Source organism: Wyeomyia smithii, chromosome 2 (assembly GCF_029784165.1).
Source record: "Wyeomyia smithii strain HCP4-BCI-WySm-NY-G18 chromosome 2, ASM2978416v1, whole genome shotgun sequence".
NCBI classification, from domain to species: domain Eukaryota; kingdom Metazoa; phylum Arthropoda; class Insecta; order Diptera; family Culicidae; genus Wyeomyia; species Wyeomyia smithii.
Window position 1 is genome coordinate 221,458,801 of NC_073695.1, and position 22,902 is coordinate 221,481,702.

Here is a 22,902-nt window from a genome sequence, read left to right on the forward strand (position 1 = left end):
TCTTAAAACACATCGGACGGCTTGGAAAAATAAAAAGTATGCTCAAAACAGTTGACTAACGTCTCTGAAGGTTGGCAAACAAAAATATTAAAAATAATGAAAATAATTGTTAAAAAAAGGCCTACAAGAAAATTATTCAATTTCAGCCTAATGGTTAAAACATTTTTTTAAATCAAGAAAAGGACAAAGCAAAAATTTTATTTCAAATAAATGAGACAAAAGACAAAACTTATTCCAAATTTAGCTCACACTTTAGTTTATAGTGCCTCAAAGAGTTTAAACAAAGTTTATTAAGAATGATTTCAAATAAGTTTATCAAAATTTGAGGTATTTCAGCAAGGTCCGAAGAACTTTTTCAAAAACACGAATGGTCCACAAAAAAATAATTCCAAATTTATATCAGCTGCCCCGGCAAACTTTGGTATTTAATTTTAAACATTGGAAGCATGGAAATTCTTGATTGATTCCACATACTTCTGAAGATTGACCTGCAATTTATTTATATTCTGTAAATGCAAAATAATATACTGGCTTTGAAAAGAGTCAACATGGCATCTGGTGTTAATTTTTGGCTAGTGTACATCACACCAATCACGGAAACACCCATATTGGAAAAGTGTGCCTTGAGCTGTCCTACAGATCAGACGTGTTTTCGGTTGCTTGTGGACTGGTCTTTAGCTTCAAAGTTTGTTTTTTGTCAGTGTGTCTTTTGAAGATTACCTGAAAGCTATTCTAAAGCTAGTCTTTCTCAAGACTACCTGCTTTTGAATTTAACATTTGTTTTAACTTTTTTCGTATCACCTGAAATGGCAGGACGGAAAAAGAAACCTCGCAGCGCTGCAGGGAGGAAAAGGGAGGCATCTCTTTTCGACACTTCGAGTGTCTGTAGTGACAATCCTTTTGATATTTTACCTGAGCAAGAAGCTGGTGAAATGAAAGTTATTAGTAATGAAACTATACAAAATGTAAATTCTTTTAAAAAGGAGAAAGTTTCACCTATTGTGGTAACTATTTCTTCTGAATTCAATATTTTTAAAAAGGAACTTTCAACGTTTGTTTCTGACGTTAAAGTTACCCATCAAATTGGTCGTAGAGGCGAATGCCGCTTATTAGCCGACTCTATAAAGGGTCGTAATCGTCTTATTCAGTATTTAACTGAAAAGATGTATAATTTTTTTTACATATGACACTAAGAGCGCCAAGCCGTTCAAGGTCGTATGAAAAGGTCTCACCAACGATCAAACCGTTGATGAGATCAAACTTACTTTAACAGAATTACTTGGCATAGCCCCTACCCAAGTAATTCTAATGAAACAAAAATCACGAGGCGAAAACAGTCAGCGAACTGGAATTTCCCTTGTAAATTATTTAATTCATTTTAACCGCAGTGAGGTTAATAACTTAAATTTTTTTGAAAAAGCACATGCTTTATATAACGTGCGTGTAAAATGAGAAGCTTAAAGGAAGTATGGCGGAGGTGAAAAGTATATCACCCAATGCCGTATTTGCCAACGTTATGACCATGGTTCAAAGTTTTGTAACATGGATCAAAAATGCCTGATTTGTGGAGACTCTTCTCACAAAAAGGACACATGTCCTGTGAAAGAGAGTAAAAATTTTCACTGTGCGAATTGTAACGGCAACCATATGTCAATTTTTTATCAATGCCCAGTCCGTTTAGCAATTGTTAAGGCAAGGCAAAGTAAACAAAATTCAATTTCCCAATCAAAACAAAATTCTCCAAGCGTACCGCCCACTTCTTCTACCCCTTTGCATACTCGTTTAACATATGCACAGGGTACAGGTAGTTCGAACATTCTAACGCCTAATGTTGGTAGTTCGAGAATGACCGTTAATATGGGTAAGCAAAACACGCTAGAAAATAATTGTACACCTATTACCCCAGCTAATATTGCTACCGAAAATATTTTTTCTAATGTCAACTGCCTGGGGCCTATTACGGCAGGTAAACTTTCCTTTCTGCAACAAGCAATGTTCGATCTTATAAACGCCATGTTGCAGGCAAAATCAATGTTTGAAGCCATCCAAATAGGTACAAATTTTACAATTAAAATTGTTTCTAATTTAAAATTTAGCAATGATTTTAAATAAACCAATCAAAATTTTAAATTGGAATGCTCGCTCATTGAAGGCCAATGAGAATGAGCTTTTTAATTTTTTAACAGTAAATAATGTGCATATTGCAATTATTACTGAAACATTTTTGAAACCTAACATTAAATTAAAATATGATCCCAATTACGTGGTTCATAGATATGATAAGATTCAGAGTTCCGGCGGTGGAGTTGCAATTGTTATTCATCGCCGAATCAAACATCGTGCTCTTCCCCATCTTGAGACGAAAGTTATTGAAACTTTGAGAAATGAAGTTCAAACTGAACTTGGGATTTTATTTATTGCCGCAGCATATTTACCACTTCAATGCACACGCGAGCACAAAAATTATTTTAAAGGTGATTTACAAAAACTCACCAGAAATCGTTCGAAATTTTTTATAATCGGCGCTTTTAATGAGCTCCGTTTTTAATTATAACAAGGCTAATTGGGAAAGATACAAAACTTATATTGAGAGAAATTTCAATAATGAGCTTGATTTGCAAAACGAAGTGAATATTGATTCCGCTTTGGAAGCATTAAAATGTGCAATTGTTGATGCCAGGAGTTATTCTTTTCCAAAGGCTCAAGTGAAATTTGATTCACCAATAATTGGCGAAAATCTTCAACTTCTAATTCGTTTGAAAAATGTCCGCGGACGTCAATGTCAACGTTCTCGTGACCCTGTTTTTAAAACTATTTATAAAGATTTACAGAAAGAGATTAAACATAGATTTACTCTTCTGAGAAATCGAAGTTTTGAGACTAAAGTTGAATAATTGAAACCATATCCAAAACCCTTTTGGAAGCTGTCGAAGATTCTTAAGAAACCTTCAAAGCCTATTCCAGTTTTAAAAGATGATGAACGTTTTCTTGTATCCAATGAACAAAAGACTCAAAGACTTGCTCAGTAGTTTGAGAGTGTTCATAACTCAAATTTGAATTTTGTGAGTCCAATTGAAAATGAAGTCACACGTAAATTTGATTCAATTTCTTCCCAGAGCTTTTTACCTGCAGAAATAATTGAAACTATTTTGAATGAGATTGAATCAATTATTAAAAATTTCAAAAATATGAAAGCACCTGGTGATGATGGAATCTTTAATATATTAATCAAACATCTCCCTGAGAGCACAATGGAACTTTAGTGAAAATTTTCAATTGCTGCTTAAAAATTGCATATTTTCCCAAATTATGGAAAAATGCAAAAATTACTCCAATTTTAAAGCCGGATAAGAATCCAGCTGAAGTTTCAAGTTATCGACCAATCAGTTTGCTTTCTTCAATAAGTAAACTGTTTGAGAAAATTATTCTTAACAGAATGATGTCACACATCAACGAAAATTCAATTTTTGCAAATGAACAGTTTGGATTTCGCCATGGGCATTCCACTACTCATCAATTGCTCAGAGTTACTAATATGATACAAGCTAACAAATCTGAAGGTTATTCCACTGGAGCTGCTCTTTTAGACATAGGAAAAGCATTCGACAGTGTTTGGCATAAAGGTTTGATTGCGAAATTGCAACCATTTAATTTTCCAATTTTTCTAATCAAAATTTTGAAAAATTATCTTACTGATCGAACTCTGCAGGTTGTCTATCAGAATTCAAAATCTGATAGATTTCCTGTCAGAGCAGGTGTGCCTCAAGGTTCTGTCTTGGCCCCAGTCCTGTACAACATATTCACTTCAGATCTTCTTGATTTGCCTCCAGGATGCACAAAGTTATTGTTCTGCGACAGAAGCGTAACTAGGGGGGTGCGGTTGGTGCGGTCCGCACCAGGCCCACCACTAAAAGGGGCCCCAAAATCTTGCGAACACCGAACCGGTCAACATGCCCCTCATGTATTTGTGCTCGCCACTCTGCTCTTGTGATCTACAGGGACAGAGTAAACGTAATACCGATCTTCAATTTTACCATGATTCGTGATTCGACTGACGTCGAAGTTGAATGTATCCCGATCGCAGAAAACATTCGATGCAACGTGGGAACACGCAACGAAGGAGCGATTTTTTGCGATGCTGAAAACACTGCTGTGTGGCTAACAGAGCTAGGAAATAATTCGCGTTCGCGTGTGACTTTATACACCCGAAAATAGTTGGCTTCGGTTTTCCCGAATTAAGAATCTCGACAGTGGAAAGACCACACATATAGAGTGGTGAAGCATTTTTTCATTGAGATTTCAGATGTTCTAGAACAACTGATGCATATTGGCGAGAACATCAACACTAAATCAGATGCAGGAGTCTTTTGTTAGTCATACGGTCTTACACGTTCATTGCGTTTTTTGGTTTTTGGGCTCCAATTCTAGTTGAAATCAACGATACTCAAAAATACTTGCTGTAAAAGGGCCTGAATATACAGGCATTACATAAATTTTTGACCGATAAGCGAAAAGATGTGTTGGAATGTGGTCTAAAGTATGCAGAAGAAAAGTGTATTGAACTAGAAATTAACGCAGAACCCCAAAAACGTATTCGTCGAGAGAAAAGAATGCCAGGTGAAGGAGCTACAGACGCTTTACTAAGCTATTAGAAGGAATTAAGACGAGAAATGGTATCATCAGTTGACAGAACTATCCATGAAATTGCTACAAGATCTCAACAGGTTAATGAACTCGCAAAGGAATACGCTTTTTCAACACCCGACATTCTTTTGGATCCTGTTGAGGAGCTGGATCTTGAGAAGGTTCCAGGAGAAATCGATAGAGACGAATTCAATATTGAACGGAAACGGCTCCAAGACTACGTTTCGGTTTCAGAAGAATTCAAAAATATTCCTGTAGGTGGAGCAATAGAGCTATTAAATTTAATTCATAGGTATAAATTAATCGATTCGGTACCAAACATAGAAATCGCTCTCAGCGTTTTTTGAACTATGGGAACTAGTATTGCAGCTTTCGAAAAAAGTTACTCTAACTTGAAGTTGATCAAGAACTATTTGAGGTCAACGATGAGTACCTTGAGATTAACAAGCCTTGCCATTTTATCAATCGAACGTGAAATCACTAATTCCATTGATTTTGAATCTATAATTTCTGATTTTGCTGATCAAAAAGCACACAATTCTTTGTTTGTCTTAATTCCTTTTAGGAAAGAACAAACTGCCCAGTCATTTTCATTAGGGGCCCACATTTTTGTTACCGCACCAGGCCCACCAAACCATAGCTACGCCACTGTTCTGCGATGACACAAGCATTTCCGTAAAAGGAAAAAGCCTTCGTGTCATATGCAGTCGATTGCAGAAAAGTTTAGATATTTTTTCTTCCTACTTGCAAAAGTGGAACATCTCACCCAATGCTTCCAAAACTCAAATGATAATTTTTCCTCATGAGACTAGGGCTTTTTTCCTCAAGCCAAACAATAATCACGTTGTCAAGATGAATGGGGTTATTTTAAGTTGGTCTGACAAGGTTAAGTATTTGGGACTAATTTATGATAAAAAACTTATTTTCAAAGAGCACATTGAGAGTATACAAGCCAAGTGCATCAAATATACGAGATGTTTATATCCTCTCATTAACAGGAATTCTGAACTTTGTTTAAAAAACAAACTTTTGATTTACAAACAAATTTTTAGACCAGCAATGCTTTATGCTGTACCGATCTGGTCAAGTTGCTGTTCAACAAGGAAGAAAACGCTCCAAAGGATTCAGAATAAAATTCTGAAAATTATTTTGAAGCGTCCTCCTTGGTTTGGTACACTCGAATTACATAGACTTATTGGTGTTGAACCATTAGAAGCTATGTCAAATAAAATTATTAACAATTTTCAACAAAAATCGTTGCAATCCTCAATTGCTACGATAAGCTCTCTTTATAGCCAATAAGTTAGCATTAAGGTTAGTTGTAAGATTATTTTCCTTTCTTAACAAGTTGGTTTAAATCCCTACGAATGATAAGTCCTAATTGCGAAAGCAAACAAATCCTAACAATTAAAATTACAAATTGCTAACAGTGTTGAGAAGTCACCATTTTTTATTTGAACACACATACTCATTATTTACTAATATTTATAATATATACTTAAGCTACTAACAAATCCCTCTCTCAAAAAAAAACAATATTGGATGGTATTCAGTCATATTAGGTTGTTTTTCAGAAACCGAAAGACGTCATCCTGGATTTAAATTGATATGTGAAAGTTATTTCTGGCTTCTGAAAATTATTCTGGTTTCGAAAACACCCATTTTTTTTTATTATATTTATAAATTATATTGGGCCACTTTGGGTCGTTTTCCAAAGACCGGAAGTCGCCATCTTAGAATTCAAAATGGTGTCTAGGGTCGATTGCAGGCTTCTGTACAATGTGCATCACCTCGGCCATTTCGGGCTGTTTCCTGGAATAAATTGGTTGAAATATGTGCTTCACCCCCTTTCTGAATAGGAAGAGGTCTCAAATTATCTTAGAAATATTTTCTGTACTTCTGTACTCTATTCCAAATTTTGTTCCATTTGCCTGCTTGCTTCTAAAGTTATATAAAAATTTGTGTTTCACTCGTATGGGAGGGAGGGCTAACAAACCACCATAAAAACCTGTCTTACTTCGTAAAACCTCCTAACGTCAAACTTAATTTTATTTACATGATTAGTTTTGAAGTTATATGGAAATTTTTAGGGAGAGAAGGAGGAGGGGTATCGAACGACCATAGAAATATTTTTTACTGGGTTCAATGATGGCCAATGCACCATATTTTGACGAGAACTTGTTTGTTTTGTTTTTGCCCTGAGGACGAGGAAATATATCCTTGAAACGTCGGCTTTGACATAATAAAACGTGTTTTAAAGTAACTCGTGACCGAAATTGCCATCATTGAACCCATTAACTATTTATTGGTCAAACAACGCTTAAAATATTTTTTACTTTCAAAAACCTATACATGAGATATTTGATTCCATTTACTTGATTAGTTCTTGAGTTATACAAAAATTTGTTTTTGTATGACAGTCCTCATTTCCAGAGGAGAGAGAGGCAGGCATGTCTAAACCCACCACACCACCGCGTGAGTGTTTCAAGCGATGCCACGGAGGGTATTAAGATTGCCCTTCAGTGCATATAAACCCACAGCGTTCTAAATGAAACAGCCCTTCGAAAGATTCGGCAAACACACGCCCGAGTGTTTTTGACTTCGTGTGCCCTCAGGAACCCGCATGCCTACACGTGTTTTCTCAAACGCTTCATTTTTTTCAAAAGTACATATGGAAAAAAATATTGCAGGTGGTTGTATGCGATGGCTTACATCCAACTATCTATTATTATTCCATTGTCAATATTTTCGTGGCAACTAATGCTTGTGTGTTCCCCGAAACTGCAAGCCCTCGGTTGTCTCATGTACCGAAGTCAAAAAACCTCGGCTCGCGTGTTAACAAATGGGTCTCTCGTGTTTTGTCTTGATGAAGGGTCGCGATGAAGGGTAATACGAAATGCCCTGCGTGGTGTGTTTGTTAGCAGATGGGCCACATGCGCTTTGGAGTGCTGTGTTTTCCCCATGCCTGGACAGGGACCCAAATCGGAATAATAACCGTCCTCAGTCCCAGAAACTCTTGCGCACACGCCGATCCGCTGATACGTTCTTGAGTTAAATCTTACTTACTTACTATGTTGGCTAACGGACCGTTCACAGGTCGAACGAATTAGAGATGGCCAGCTTCTTCTGTCTTGGGCAGCCGTTCTCCAGTCTCCTCGTACACTAGCATATCGTGCATCTTCTTCCACCGCGCACATCCAACACGTGCGAGGCCTACCACGGAGTCGACGGCCTCTTCCTGGTTCTCTAAAATAGTTTTGGCGGCACTCTCGTCAGGCATTCTGGCTACTTGTCCAGCCTACTGAAGCCTGCCCCGCTGTATTACCTTCACTATATCAGCATATTTGTATACCTGGTACAACTCGTGATTCATGCGTCTGCGCCACACTCCATCTTCCAACTTACCGCCAAGTATCAATTGTAGAACTTTACGCTCAAAAAGCGTCCATCCCAGCGTCCATCCCAGGTAACGAAATTGGTTATATCAGAGTTTTATGGCGCTTTTTTGGCTCCATTGGGCCATTGCAAAATTTCGATAAAACCTATTGGTTGTTACTCGGGATGCTTCATGTCCGTAAAGAGCCACCGGGAGTATCAGCGTCCTATACAGCGCTAGTTTTGTGCGAGTTTGCAAACTACGGGAGCTGGTTACGCAGTCCGTAGAAGGCCCTGTGCGCAGCTGCAACTCGTCGTTTCACTCATATCGTTGTCACATGTCACAAACGTACCAAGATAAACGAATTCGTCAACCACTTCAAACCCCTCCCCATCTATCTCCACCTCAGCACCAACACCATGGGGACTCCCACGCTCTCTGCCAGCTACCATGTACTTCGTTTTGGCAGAACTAATGACAAGCCCCAATCTCGCTGCTTCCCTCTTAGACGACGAAGCATGTGAGATTTCGTAATGATCGTACCGTTTATTTTCACGTTTGCTCTTCGTGGTACTGCACCTTCAGCAGCGATGTTGGACAGTAAGTTAGAGAGCGCACCCCCTTGCTTCAGTCCATCCAACAAACGCGGCTCATGTCTCGCCAGCTATCCGCACGGATGATTTCGAGCCCTCCAGCGTCATACGATTCGTAGGGAAACCGTGTTCCAGCATGATCTGCCACAGCTCGTTTCTTTTCACTGAGTCGTATGCCATATGAGACCTTCCAACTAGTCGTTCGGCATTTGTTCATCTGCCCAGATCCTTAGTATTATCTGGAGGATCGCATAGTACAGCCGCGCGCTTCCCGCTTTTGGAAGTTCGACCGGGATACCGTCCTTCCCAGCGGTCTTGCAGTTTTTCAGCTCACTAATCGCCTTTATCCTCTCCTCCTGTGTTGGTGGCTCCATAGCTTGTTCGTCACTCATAATCGTCATCTTGTTCCTGCTCTGCTCATCCGGCTCCTCACCGTTCAATAGCGCCTGAAAATGCTCCTTCCACCTGGCTCCGATCGTCGGTTTATCAGTAAGTAGGTTGCCGTCCTTGTCATTACACATGACTGGCACAGGGAAATTCCTGCTTCTGACTCTGTTGACAGTTCTATAGAATCCCCGAACGTCGTTTTCAGCACAGCTATCATCTGCGCTGGGGAGCACCTGCTTCTCGTTCTCGCGCTTCTTCCGATGGTGGGTTCTATTTTTGGCAGCTCTTACCACCCTGTACCTCTCTCTGTTCTGACGCGTAGCCGCAGTGAGCATGCGGCTCCTGGCACGGTTCTTCTCATCTGTTGCTCTCTGGCACTCGGCATCGAACCAGCATCGAACGCTGTCTTCCACGCGTCGTACCTACCACCTCTCTCGCAGTCGTTTCGATGGCGCCGTGGATACTGCTCCACAGCCCATTTCTGTCTTCCACTCCTTCCTCCTGCTGTTCTGCGATCCGTTGATCCAGCTCTCTGGCGTATTCTGCTGCCACGCCATCAGCCGCTGAATGTTGTAACGCATCATCCTCTCTGTGCGAGATTTTAGCACGTTCGACAACAATGCGCGGATCTTACAAATGACGAGTCAATGTTTGGTCCACGAAAAGACCTAACATCAGTAACATCCGAAAAGTGCCGACCGTCAATCAGTACGTGATCGATCTGGGAGCAGGCTTCTCCATTTGGATGCCTCCAGGTGTGTTTCCGAATATTCAAACGTGGAAAATAGGAGCTACATATGGCCATTCCTCTGGCCGCGGCAAAGTTCATCAGCCTCAGGCCGTTTTCATTGGTTGACCGGAAGGAAGAATTCCTCCCTCCCAACCTTCGCGTTTGCGTCTCCGATGACAACTTTTACTTCATGTTTTGGGAACTCGTCATAGATTCGTTCAAGCTTGTCATAGAACTCGTCTTTGACTTCATCAGATTTGTCGTTTGTCTGTAGTTGAAGAATTTGCCCTTAATCCTTAATGTGTGTTGAGAATTAGGGGAAAAACGGGCTTATGATCATCTACGGGCCTCCACCGGATGACTCTTGTTTTCTGATTTCCCAACACTACAAAACCGACGCCCCGTTCCGCTACTTTGCCACCACTGTAGTAGATGTGGTACTTGAAGGAAGTGCGTGCAAAAGAGTCTACTGAACGGAATTCCCTTTCTCCGGAATTTGACCGCCAAACCTCCTGAATCGCTGCGATCTCGACTCCCTGCCGCGGTATACAATTCTTAATCGTTTGCTTTAATTTTTTTCCGTGTCCGTAGCCTAAGTCTTTGCCGATTGATCCGTTCCGTATTTCTAATTTCGTTGTTCGTGGTTGAAAGAAAGGTTTCAGTATGCTACCTTACCAGGGTCGCGATACCTACATCTTGCAGATGGGGCTGCCATCTTTGGTGTAGCTGGCGGGATACAGCGTTCCATAATACATCCGTCCGCTCCGTCAGACGCTGTTGTACGCCGCCCCTAATATGGGGACACAGTCGCGTACGACTTCCTTCCCAGTCAGCAAGCGACCATAGTTTCCACCGGGGGTTGGTTACCCGATCTCCGCTAAGGTTACTCGTATCTCGGTCGGCACCTCGTTGAGGTTGGGATAGGTGTTGCTGAACGGAGGTGAATGATCACATTAGAGTCTCAAGTTGCTCGTATCCGACTATTTACCAAGACTTAATGAAAACTAACATTCCTAAAGTCCCGTTTTAAGTTTATATACCTACATTGGGTGTGGCCAGTTACATTATTTAACATTTAAAAAAAGGCGATTACTAGAAGTTGCACACTAAAAACGAGTTACTTTCCGCAGGAATCATTTCAACAGTTTTTGTGGAATTTTAGCTGATTCTTTTTCAATTACGGGCAACGCAAGGGTATGCAAACATGCTATGTTCTGCTGAAATAATTATGTTCTAATAATTTAATTGATCGCATATCTTTATATACTACCACGCGATAATGCTGTTTGAATGACACTTAAAGTTTTCATTTGTCTGCGATATCATAACCAAACTAAACCTAACACCATTTTGAACGAATGAAATCTGTCTTTAATTTATAAAGAAAAACAAAACAATCAACTTCAGTATAAATTTATTTAAAAATTTACTCAAATAAAAATTTTGATTTTGTACGCAAAAGCTTTTTATTATTTTGAAATTAAATGACTTTTTTAGAGTTAACTTTAAAAGAAAAAGATATCGAAAAGCATGTTGTACTATCATTGAGATTCGATTTACTTTTTTTATGACTTCTAAAAGTAACGTAAGGAAACTTCCTCATCTATTTATATCCCAGCGATAATTCAGTTGTATGTAACCTCCTTTGCCCACCCCACTCTTCATTGTTTCGTTTGTTGCTTTAATCGTTTGGACCGGAAGAATATCATTAGTTTCTGCTCAATCGTACTCCCCTTCCCCTTGGGTACCCTTTGAGTGATGTTGATTTAGTATCCGAATGTGTGTCACAGGGCAGCTTATTAAATCATCAAACTCCAGAGTATTTATCACTTTGTTGTTTCTATTTGACCGCCTTTTTTTCTTGCCCTTTCATTTTAGGACATCAAACTATTCGATACCATCGACTGGGTGGGCAAAGGACCACCCATCGCAGAGCCGCTATGTGGCTTTCGAGGTGAAAAATGTATAAGTGAGTATATGCGACGTTCCATGTCGGTATGTAGATTACTGCGCGTTTTGGGTAAAACTTTCCCTAGAAATAGTAATTATTTTATTTGTAAACACAATGTCCATAAAAACTTTGAAATGTGCTGTAGAAGTTAAACTATAAATCTCTAACTCGGACTACTTTGGAGTGAATTCCGCTCAACTCGACGTAACACAGCTGTGTGTGTAAACGACTTTTTGTGTAAGGAGTGTTACAATATGCAAGGATAAACTTCAGGATTCGGGAAAGACCTTCATAAAATTCGATTATCAACTATTTTAATTTAATCGTAGTATATACTATTCAGAACTTCATCCGTAGCGTTAGAACCGTCGTAAGCGAATTAATTAGTACCAGCAGTAAAATCAACTCTGGCGCTACTTCCACCGGGGCAAAGTACTTACCCAAAATTCAGTCATAGTTCACTGGTAGCTGTTCTTTAGTTCATAAAACTTTCTCTACTTGGGGTAGGTTATACTGGCGAGATTTCGGCGGGTGTTGCCGGCGGTGCTTTGCTGCTGCTGGGGGTCGTTTCACTTGTGCTCTACCGAAACTGGCGCTACGAGCAGGAGCTGGACAGTTTGTTATGGAAAGTGGATTTTAAGGACATTCAGATGCACGAAAATGAGAAGGAAAGCAACGGCCAAAAGCTGACAAGGGTAAGTGGGAAACATTGGTTACCGTTTCAGTTTCGTGCGTGGTGGAAGTTTGGGTGAAATTGCCTCACTGCAGTATGTAGGCCAGATTTCTATCTGGATAATGGACGAAAAATGTGAATTATGAGGGCAGTGGAAAGTAACTTTTGACGCGGCAGTGCTTATTGTTTCTGAAGTGGTGCAATGCGTATGATTTATGGGCTGAGATTTAAATCAGTGTTTATCCTGTTAAAAGTAAGATTTATTTGCTTTTAGACGGCGCGTTGATCGTTTAACCAAAAAAATAAACCAAAAACTAATGGAAACACCGTGTTTCGTTGCAGACAACTCACCCCCTGGTCCGCACCAGTCAGGTTAGCTTGAGCTCGAATCCGGACACTGACTTCCGCTATTCGACCATCTTCACTCCCATCGGGCTGTACAAAGGTCAGCTGTATGCAATCAAGAAAGTTCGCAAGAAAAGCATCGACATCACCCGTGAGATGAAAAAAGAGTTAAAGTTGCTGCGAGATATGCGTCACGATAATTTGAATGCTTTCATCGGAGCGTGTACGGATCCACCGAATATCTGTATTATCACTGAGTATTGCACGAGGGGGAGTTTGAAGGTGTGGTGAATAAATTTGAATATTTAAGCACAGAACAAATTTTCAGTTTCATCCATCCAGGACGTGTTGGAGAACGAGGATGTTAAGCTGGACAACATGTTTACCGCGTCGCTGGTGGCTGACATACTGCGCGGAATGATTTACTTGCACGATTCACTGCTGCGATTTCACGGCTCGCTGCGGACATCCAACTGCCTGATTGATTCCAGATGGGTAGTAAAATTGAGCGATTTTGGACTGTATGCATTTAAGCAAGGAGCCGACGAGGTCCCGGGCGAGAAGGAGAAGTTCGAGGAAAAGTCTGAAAGTAGGTGTTGAATGAAGTAATCTGTGTGTGTTATACATTCAACTTTCCCAATTTTATTCTAGAACTACTCTACCGAGCCCCAGAACTGCTTCGAGCTGGACCGTCGCATTGTGTTCCTGGTACGCCGAAAGGGGACGTTTACTCGTTTGGTATAGTATTGTATGAAATTTTCACCCGCAAGGGGCCCTTTGGAGAAATCGAATGCACTGCAGCCGAGTGCCTCGAGCGGGTTATGAATCCGTTGGATCCAAACACGCATTTTCGGCCAGCAATTCAACCGCTGGAAACTTCGTTCGACTGCGTTCGCCAATGTTTGAAAGAATGCTGGTCGGAGAAGCCGGACGATCGACCGGATTTCAAAACTATTAGAAATAAGCTACGTGTACTGCGTAAGGGTATGAAGCCAAACATTTTCGATAACATGATGGCCATGATGGAAAAGTATGCAAACAACCTCGAGCAGTTGGTAGATGAACGAACGGATCAGTTACAGGAGGAGAAAAAGAAGACGGAAGCTTTGCTATTGGAAATGCTTCCGAGGCCAGTCGCAGAGCAGCTTAAGCGTGGCCATAAAGTTGAGGCTGAAAGCTACGATCTAGTCACGATCTATTTTAGCGATATCGTTGGATTTACGTCGATGTCGGCGGAAAGTACGCCACTGCAGGTGGTTGATTTCCTAAACGATCTTTATACATGTTTCGACTCAATCATTGGACATTACGATGTGTATAAGGTGGAAACGATAGGCGATGCCTACATGGTGGTCTCGGGTCTTCCGATTCGCAATGGATTAACACATGCCGCGGAGATCGCTTCCATGTCGCTGCAACTGTTGGACGCTGTTTCTGAGTTTAAAATTCGTCATAGACCAAATGATCGGCTTTATTTGAGAATAGGGATCCACTCTGGCCCCGTGTGCGCCGGAGTGGTTGGATTGAAAATGCCTCGCTACTGCTTGTTTGGTGACACTGTGAATACGGCATCGCGAATGGAATCAACGGGCCTTCCGTTGAAGATCCACTGTAGTCTACAAACCAAAGAAATCCTCGACTCTCTCGCCGGGTATCACTTTGAGGATCGGGGATTGATTCCAATGAAGGGAAAGGGTGAGCAGCGTACGTTTTGGCTCATCGGAGAGGACGCTGAAGCAAGAGCCAAACGAACCCAGGAACGATCGGAGCGGCGGGGATCACGTGCTCTGAACAAATACCTCAGCATGCTGAAGAGCCAAAACAGCTCGGGTGGGGTTCGGAGTTCCCTGAAAAATCGTGCCATAGTTCAACGCAATTCACTGCCACGTTCATCTAGTCTAGAGTCACCGAAAAGACTGAGATTCGCCAGCGGGTCCATGCTGGAGCAGCATCGCTATCATCGGTGAGTTTTTACTATCGTAAGCAGCAGTACTTATTTGTATGATAAATTGTCATAGTGAAATTTAAAACGCTTTTTGTAGAATTCCGCTAATGTTTTACTACATAAATATTAATCTAGAGTATCAAGACACATGCAACTCAACTCTGCTAAGTTTCATGGAAACTGAACATGCAGGCTGTTTCGTTTTATATAAAACTAGCTGAGTACCCGATCTAGCTCGGGATTCAATATAAGCTTTTGTCGTTATGGTGGCTTAGAAGTTACAGAGGATTAATTGAACTCGTAAATTGATATTCTTTGTCCCTATTGAACCGCGTTGCGAGGTATGTTCTTGTTCTCTCTCTTCTACTTGGTAGCTCAGCCTTAACCCATTAATTCCATCACCTCTCCGACCAATCCTCATCACATTTCTACGCTCCACCAACTATTTATTCAAAGCGTGTATTAATATTTCCGGAAATATTAATATACGGGAGTATTTGAGCAAAATTGTTAAATTTATATAGCTTTCATGAAACCGGAAATCACCTTCTTCGAATTAAAAATGGTGTCTAAGGTCGATATTTGGTCTTTGGTTATCTACTAATTCCGAGAATATTGCAGTAAATAATCCATTTTTGTAACCGGAAGACGCCATCTTGAATTTCAAAACGGCGTCAGACACCGTTATCCTGGTTCCAAAAATACCACTATTTGGAGTCTTTATAAATGTTCTCCAATGTTTTCAGACATGTCCCGGGGCCCGAAAGTCTTCGAATAAATTGAAAAAGTTCCCAAAAGGTACGAAAAATCAAGATTTTCAACCCCACTCTTCTTTGGGGGTCGTCTCTCCTCTTTTTAAATAAGTCTATGACCACCTTCTTTGTAAAAGGAACTCGTATGTCAAGTTTGGTGGAAATCGGTTCAGGCATTCAAGAGTTATGCTGGATCATACATACAAACATACATTCAAAACTTGTCTTTTCTATATAAAATAAAATGAAATGAAATTGTTTCATAATTTGACATACCGTTCTGCATCAAATTTCGAACACTTAAGTTATTATGTAACTTCTTGCACTAAAAAAATCAACGAAAAATTTTCTCGTCGATCTATAAGGTTTAATATGTTGGTTATTTTATTGTTGTTGCAGTTAGTTACTATTTATATAGATTCAAACATGTTTTGTTTATGAAAGTTTCGAGAATTCAGAACTTTGATTCAAATTCCGAACACTTCAATGTACTCACTAAGGGATAGATAGGCAAACCGTCTCAACACTGACTGTCACTTTTGTCAACGCCTGCTGGTTCCCTGGAAGTGGTTCTACAGTGAAGTACTATATATCACTGGGTAAAGGTTATTCCGAGGAACGAAATGGTATACAGTAATCATACTTTTTATAACTCTATCAAAAATAATGTGATATTTATTCTGAAGTGATCGAAGTTTGAGTCAAACGGTAGATTTCATCCAGAGTAATACACTTCTTGTACTATTCCTCTAGCATTTCAGTGCCTGTTTTGGAGTATGTACTGTTCTTCAAAATCGACGTTCATTCCTAACTCTGTTTCTTCATTCGAGTGGAATTGCTTGCCAGAAAGCCACGTTTATATCCGAGGAATTATGAAATAATCGCTACGGGGTAAACCTGGTGACTACGAAGAGGGGGAAACCAGTTCATAACGTGATTTCTCCAATTTATCGGCCGTTGAGCGAGGAAAATGAGCAAGAGTGTTGTCTTAGTGAAAGAATACTTTTTCTTTGCCAAATGAGGTCATTGATTTTAACGTCCAATCGGTCCAATAATGTACAGTAATAATGTTTATTGATTATTTTACCACGTTCGAGGTAGCCAAGAATATCATGTTTTCCACATTCCAAAAAACACTAGCTGACACCTTACCGGTCTGTTCTTGCGCTTTTGGTCGTTTTGGACAACTCTCATCAGGTAGAAGCCCCGCAGTCAACTGCCGATTGAACTCAGTAGCTGGGCTCCACATTTCGAAGCATAACGGTGGAAATGAACATTTCACACAGTCATTCTAATTCAAGCAGTTTAATTTTCTTTCAACACTGCTTTTTTTATTTCGATGAATCAGCTGTCGAATAAAAGTACTCCAGTGATCCAGAATACTACTTCACTTGTTTTGCTCGTAAATGTCAGTGATGCCATCGGGTTGGTTTCAATTGACCAAATTACTGACGCAAAGTAGGACTCTTTCAGTGTTTAATTTGAAATAAGTACTTTATCACATTTTTTAATAACACTTTTCGAACGCGGAATCAATAACATTATACTTTGCATAGGGCATGCTGAGGCAGTCCACGCTACTTCGCAAATCGATGCTGATCGATCATTACCGATTCGACCTGAAACTTTGAACAGTTGTTCCTTTTTGATAAAAAAGGTCATTTTATGATATTAGTTCTCCATGTAGACTTACGACTACATTGTCAAAAGGGCCTATTATACAAAAAAGTGACTGCTGGATAAAAATTTTTGTATCAGAAAAACGGCTTGTTTGATTGAAATGGTGTCTCTCGCCAAAGTTGTAGGTAATCAAATTGCGGTTCGAGGAAAAATATATACACTGCAAATTTTGTTGTTCTCCTAGGCCAAATTTGGCAAACTGTATCAGAACATTAATTATCTCGATAAGTACCTTTTTGAAAATCTAATTTTTTATACATTGAAGATGACAATATGTACTACTACCAATTACAGTTGTACATTTGACAGTACAATTTTGAAAATTTGTCCCAGAAAAAATCAAATTTTTTGCAGTGTATGTTTTTTTTCGAACCACACTTTTATTACCTATCACTTTGCCGAAAACATCATTTCAATCAAACAAGCCCTTTTTCTAATATAGGAATTTTTATCCATTAGTCTCATTTCAGGATAGGCCCTTCAAAACTGCAGTCGTGAGTCTACATGAAGAACTGTTATCATAGGTGAAATCGGAAATTTTAAACTGATTCGGCACAGCTCTGCCTGCTTCCCATACGTTCGGTACACAGCCCGACAGCACACACATGCAATGGTCTAACGGGCTGTTATCTTTCGTCTCCTTATGTCTCTGGGTTCTTCCAACCTGTCGCTAATGACAGCCTTTACAGTTCGGCAACCTTCGGCACGAATCCTTCAACTCGGTGCAATATCATCCGAGTATGGGACATTTTCATGGGACTAGCAATAATTTTTTTATCCTTATTCATCGATATTTCCTGGCATTGCTAGCCAATTGTTTAGAACACGTTTACTATGCCTGCGTTAAGGAGAGGTATAGAAATGTATGGGGATGAGTTGGATTGAGCCTGAAACTTTTCTTTAATTTTCACCAAGCAGTAAAAATAGTTTGATGATAATTATATCTTGAAAATCTTGTATGTATTGGCTACTTATTGACATATCGATTATTACATTCCGTACAGTTTTATGAAAGCTATCGGCATTTGGATCTATTTCCTGTAATGTTCCATGCTCATTCTATTTTTTACGTAATGTAACCCTCAAAGATGCTGAGTTGGAGTAATTGCTCGATAAGGATCCATGCACAACGCAGGAATAGCTTGCTTTGGTATGGAGTTACCTGCTAAATCATTTACATGCGATTATATGCTTTGAGAACGCTTCAAAAACAAGGAACTTGGGTTCCTCATAATCTGAAATCAAAGGACATTGTGCGTTGCTTTTCATACACGGTTATGTAATATACACGGTGCGAATGTTATGTTGTGTATTTGATGGGACCAGGTCGGTGATACTTGATATATGAGCTGTTGAAACCGAACGAAACCGTCTCTGAAAACCGCTATCGACTTCAAAATTTGCACGATTTTCTGATTTTTAGGTATCAGCTGAAAGATTGTAATTTTCTGAGCAAAACGTGATTTTAAAAAAAAATGTTAATCGTTGTCCTTCGATTTTTAAACAAAGAATTAAAACTGCTCGAAGTATGTTGAATGACAGCTCGCCTATATGCCATGAGAATACTGTCATTTAACACATTTCGAGCAGTTTTTATTCTTCATTTAAAAATAGAAGGACAACGATTAACATTTAAAAAACCTAAATTAATCCACCTAGCGGTCAGACTCAGTCTTTCTCATTCGAACTTATTATTTGTAAAAATAAATTTACATGATTGCTTAAATCCAATAAAGGTATATTCACTCTTTGGGTTCTAAAATATTTATGTTGTTATTGAAGTAAAAAATATGAAATTTGACTTAATGTTAGTGCTTAAGAAATAGCGAAATAAGAGAAATGACTCTTAATTTCGAACAATTTTAATCACGAGCGATACCAGGAACGTTCAAATAGTACGATACCACATCTTACTAGCCCGTTCATCTGATATCAATATTGTTCAAAACGGTTGTGTAGTTTCTGAGATATTGATGTTTCGTGATTTTTACATTTCGATACATTACAGACAAAGTTACAGTCCGATTACAGCAAAATTCAATAAGGTGTTATGAGGCAGCTAGACCTTTCATTTGATACTAATTTTGTGGAAATCGGTTCAACCATCTCAGAGAAAAGCGAGTGAGTTTAAGTAGTCTTGTGAAATTTTACTCTTCATAGCAGAATTTCACATTTTTAAACATAACTGGCAAAGTAAAAGTCCGTTTGCCAAAAAAAATAATAGGGTCTTATGGTGCAACTAGACCTTCCATTTGACACCGATTTTATGAAAATCGGTCCAGCCATCTCTGAGAAACATGAGTGAGATTAAACAGTCTCCAGAAAACGTTTCTTTCCATAACTTCTGAAACACAAGTTCAATCTTCATCAAATTCAAAAGTTAAGGGTTTTTTAGGTAGCCCGTTTATTTGAAATTGATTTTGTTCAAATCGGTTGAGCAGTTTCTGAGGTATTGTTGTTTCGTGATTTTTACATTTTGATACATAATCTCTAAACTAGAAATCCGATTACAATAAAATTCAATAGGGTCTTGTGGGGCAAATAGACCTTTCATTTGCAATTAGTTTCATTGAAATCGGTCCAGCCATCTCTGAGAAAATCGAGTGAGATTGGGAGAGCGTTACATACACACACATACACACACACACACACACACACACATACAGAAAATACTCAGCTCGTCGAACTGAGTCGATTGATATACGAGATTCAACCCTCTGGAGCACTTTCATACCTTTGGTTTTTGCAGTGATTGCTATACCTTTCTAGGAGAAAGGCAAAACACGTTTTGTTCAGATTATGCATCTTTTCCATGTGATAGATACACTAAAGTCGCTTTTTACGCGGGGGATACGTGCCGCGTAAAAAAACCGCGTAAATTCCGGAATCCGCGTAAAAAAACCGCGTATTTTCCGGAATCCGCGTAAGAAGAAACCAGCGTTAATTCTGCATTCAGAGTGACTGGAAACCGAATTCCGCGCAAAAAAAAATACCGCGTTAATTCCGGAATCCGCGTAAAAAAAACGCGTAAATTCTGTAATCCGCGTAAATTCCGGAAGCCGCGTAAAAAAACCCGCGTAAAAAGCGACCTTAGTGTATATAAAAACTATCATAGCTCTAAGACCCAATTGATGTGATTAAACCGAACACCACGCGAAAAATGGCCACAATAGGAGCAGAGGCACGAAAAAGTGATTCTACTGCATGACATCGCTCGACATCATACTGCCAAAGTCATTAAAACGATATTGCGCTGTCCGATTATTACTTGTCCGAGCCTAGCGCTACATCGAGTAATGGCTGGATTCGTGGATAGTCTTAAAAGACGAAAACTTTTATCGTAACGGTATTCGATTTAAAGCTAATTATGTTTTCGAAATAAAGTCGCATTTTTATTCATGCGCCTTTGATACCTTAAATAAATAAGGCGACATTCACAAATTACGTAGCGTAAAAAACCCAATTTTCGGACCACCACCCTCTCATATGTAACGAAATGTAACGTCAACCTCTACCCTCCAGAAAAACTACGTAACGCTGTAGAAGGATTTGCTTGATAAAAATGGTCGTTTGGCGATAAAGCATTTTAGTACAGAAAATGTTTCGGTTTCAACTCTGTACTCTAACAATAAATCGCAAGAAAGGAAAACCGGTAAATAATAAAAAAGGATTTCGTTCTCTTGGCGAACATTATCTAATAATTTTATAATGTAACAATCAATTTATGTATGTTAGATAGATAGGTTGAGAGATAGAGGGATTTTGCTTGATTAAAAAAAAATTTCTAAAGCTTTGAGCTTACGTTGAATGTAACAACACTTCTGTTTTTCCGTTCCCAGATACAGTGACGATGCCCTGATGGAAGTGATTTCCGACAGCAGCACTCGCAAATCGGACAACAGTTTGGTGGATATGGAGGATATCACCTCGTCCTGTCCCTGCATTGACAACCTCGGCATGAACCCAGACCGGTTCCTAGTTCCAAACTGCCCAACGGTAACGACGCCGTTGCTCGCCAACACCGTTGCTACTTAACATCGAGAACGCTCAACAATAGGGGGTAGGCTTGATGTTAAAATGATAATAATAACTATACTAAAACTAATAAAACTAACTGAGCTATATCTAGTCATTATGTGTAAAACAGTCATGTTCAAGTCGATGTGATAAACCATAATCAATACACTTAATAGAGTAATATGAAAACCAGAAAATTGATAGAAAAAGAAATGGGCTTTGTAGCAGTTAGAAAAAGGCTAGTGTTCGATAGATGAAAGGAGCGGGAAAGCTTGGTGGAAGGTTTGTAGGAGTAAGTTTTCTGGTTATTCAAGCAGAGATAGTCGTCCGTGTATATGCTATTACGTGCTACAATAAAATGTTATGTTTGGTGTCGAATTAGTTTCAGTCTTTTTTGATTTTGTATCACATACATTTTATAATTCAAAATGTTTCAAAAAATTAAAAGGGATTTCGACTCTCCTATTTTGATGAATCATCCTAAACGTAAGACGCACTGAAGCTTCCTAAGCACGGTTTATGTCTCGGGAAAACTTATCTAGACCAGATGAGCTCAAACCTGCGAAAGCTTCGCGTTGCTAATGATTCAAGCACAACATACAATACATTCTAATGCACCACCCACCAATGCTTCGAAACGATGGAAGACCATGCGTAACAAAACAAAAGGATCTCACGGCTCTCATAGATAAAACGTTCCGCAATGCTCACCAGTTGCTGGCAACGTGCGCGATTGTTTGGTGTTGTTTGTGCCGGTATGGTTCAAAGCTATACTGCGCGTCCGTGTTCAAAATCTGCATAGAAAATATTTGCTGTCAAAAGGAAACGTATATCCGTTTGAGAATTGACATTGTATGTTAAACAGACCAGTGAACCATATGGTTTTCTAAGCAAGTGGAATTCCGTCCATTTCAAGCTATGGTAAGTATATGTAAAATTTCATGGTTGTTTAATAAATAACTCAAAACCGGATTTCAAAAATTTGCGGTACTGGAGCACATGCATCATCTGTTGCATTTCCACGCAAAGCTGATGAAGTTTATCTGATGCGGATGCTGGGTGTATTGTTGATAAAGAAAAATCCATTCTCTCTGAGGCGTATCACGTATCGGTATAGCGGTAAACACACGGAATGGAAAATGTAATCCAATGAGTTTGCATTTACGAGAAAATTAAATTTAAGATTACATTCGTCTCAAAGCTTGTTGCAAAATATAAAAAAAAATATTCCCACAGCTCCTTAGTATGATTTGCTCTCCTTTTGCACAGATAAGTCTCGTCAGTATCATCGGAATGTGCCCACCGCCGCCCGCCGGTTGCTCGAGTTGAGTTGACATATCTCGACAGCCAATTTCAGCTCGTCAGTGCATCTTCTTATCGTATCATAACTTTGCAATCGCAACCAGACTTCAAACCGAAGTGCCCATTGCCCTCGGTTCAATTGTTGTGCCGGCTGGCGGAGTTTGCTGCTACGCTCTGTAACAACTCGTCATTCGACGCACGACGCCACGCCATGCCATATTTGCGCGGTTAGTAGACATTAAATATTTTTATCAGCATCAGTGCCGTTCACCAGCTTCTGTGACATAAAGCATGGTATGGGTGATTTTTGAATTAAACTTATTTGATATACACATATGCATAATTTAACGGAGAACGAAACGATCACGATAGCAATTGTATTTTAAGTAGCTTCAAAAGCGCTAAGAAATTCACCCTCTTTGTGCGATTACTGAAATTTGTTCATTTGAACGTTTTTTTGTATCCCCGAAAAAGAGCTTTCTCGTTGTAGATTGTGAAATGATTCAA

General features: G+C 39.5%; 1 protein-coding gene across 5 annotated transcripts in view; it reads left to right on the forward strand.

Moving 5' to 3' along the window:
• Nucleotides 1-21,474, forward strand: part of LOC129723493 (guanylate cyclase 32E) — a 93,727-nt gene extending 72,253 nt beyond the window's left edge. For all 5 annotated transcript variants that reach the window (XM_055677742.1, XM_055677741.1, XM_055677745.1 and 2 more), the window contains 6 exons: nucleotides 11,609-11,699; nucleotides 12,189-12,376; nucleotides 12,697-12,981; nucleotides 13,042-13,288; nucleotides 13,351-14,662; nucleotides 20,916-21,474. In XM_055677742.1, coding sequence (XP_055533717.1) covers nucleotides 11,609-11,699; nucleotides 12,189-12,376; nucleotides 12,697-12,981; nucleotides 13,042-13,288; nucleotides 13,351-14,662; nucleotides 20,916-21,111 — 2,319 coding nt within the window. In that variant the 3' untranslated portion in view covers nucleotides 21,112-21,474. The remainder of the gene's footprint in view (nucleotides 1-11,608; nucleotides 11,700-12,188; nucleotides 12,377-12,696; nucleotides 12,982-13,041; nucleotides 13,289-13,350; nucleotides 14,663-20,915) is intronic.
• Nucleotides 21,475-22,902: the final 1,428 nt, after the last annotated feature.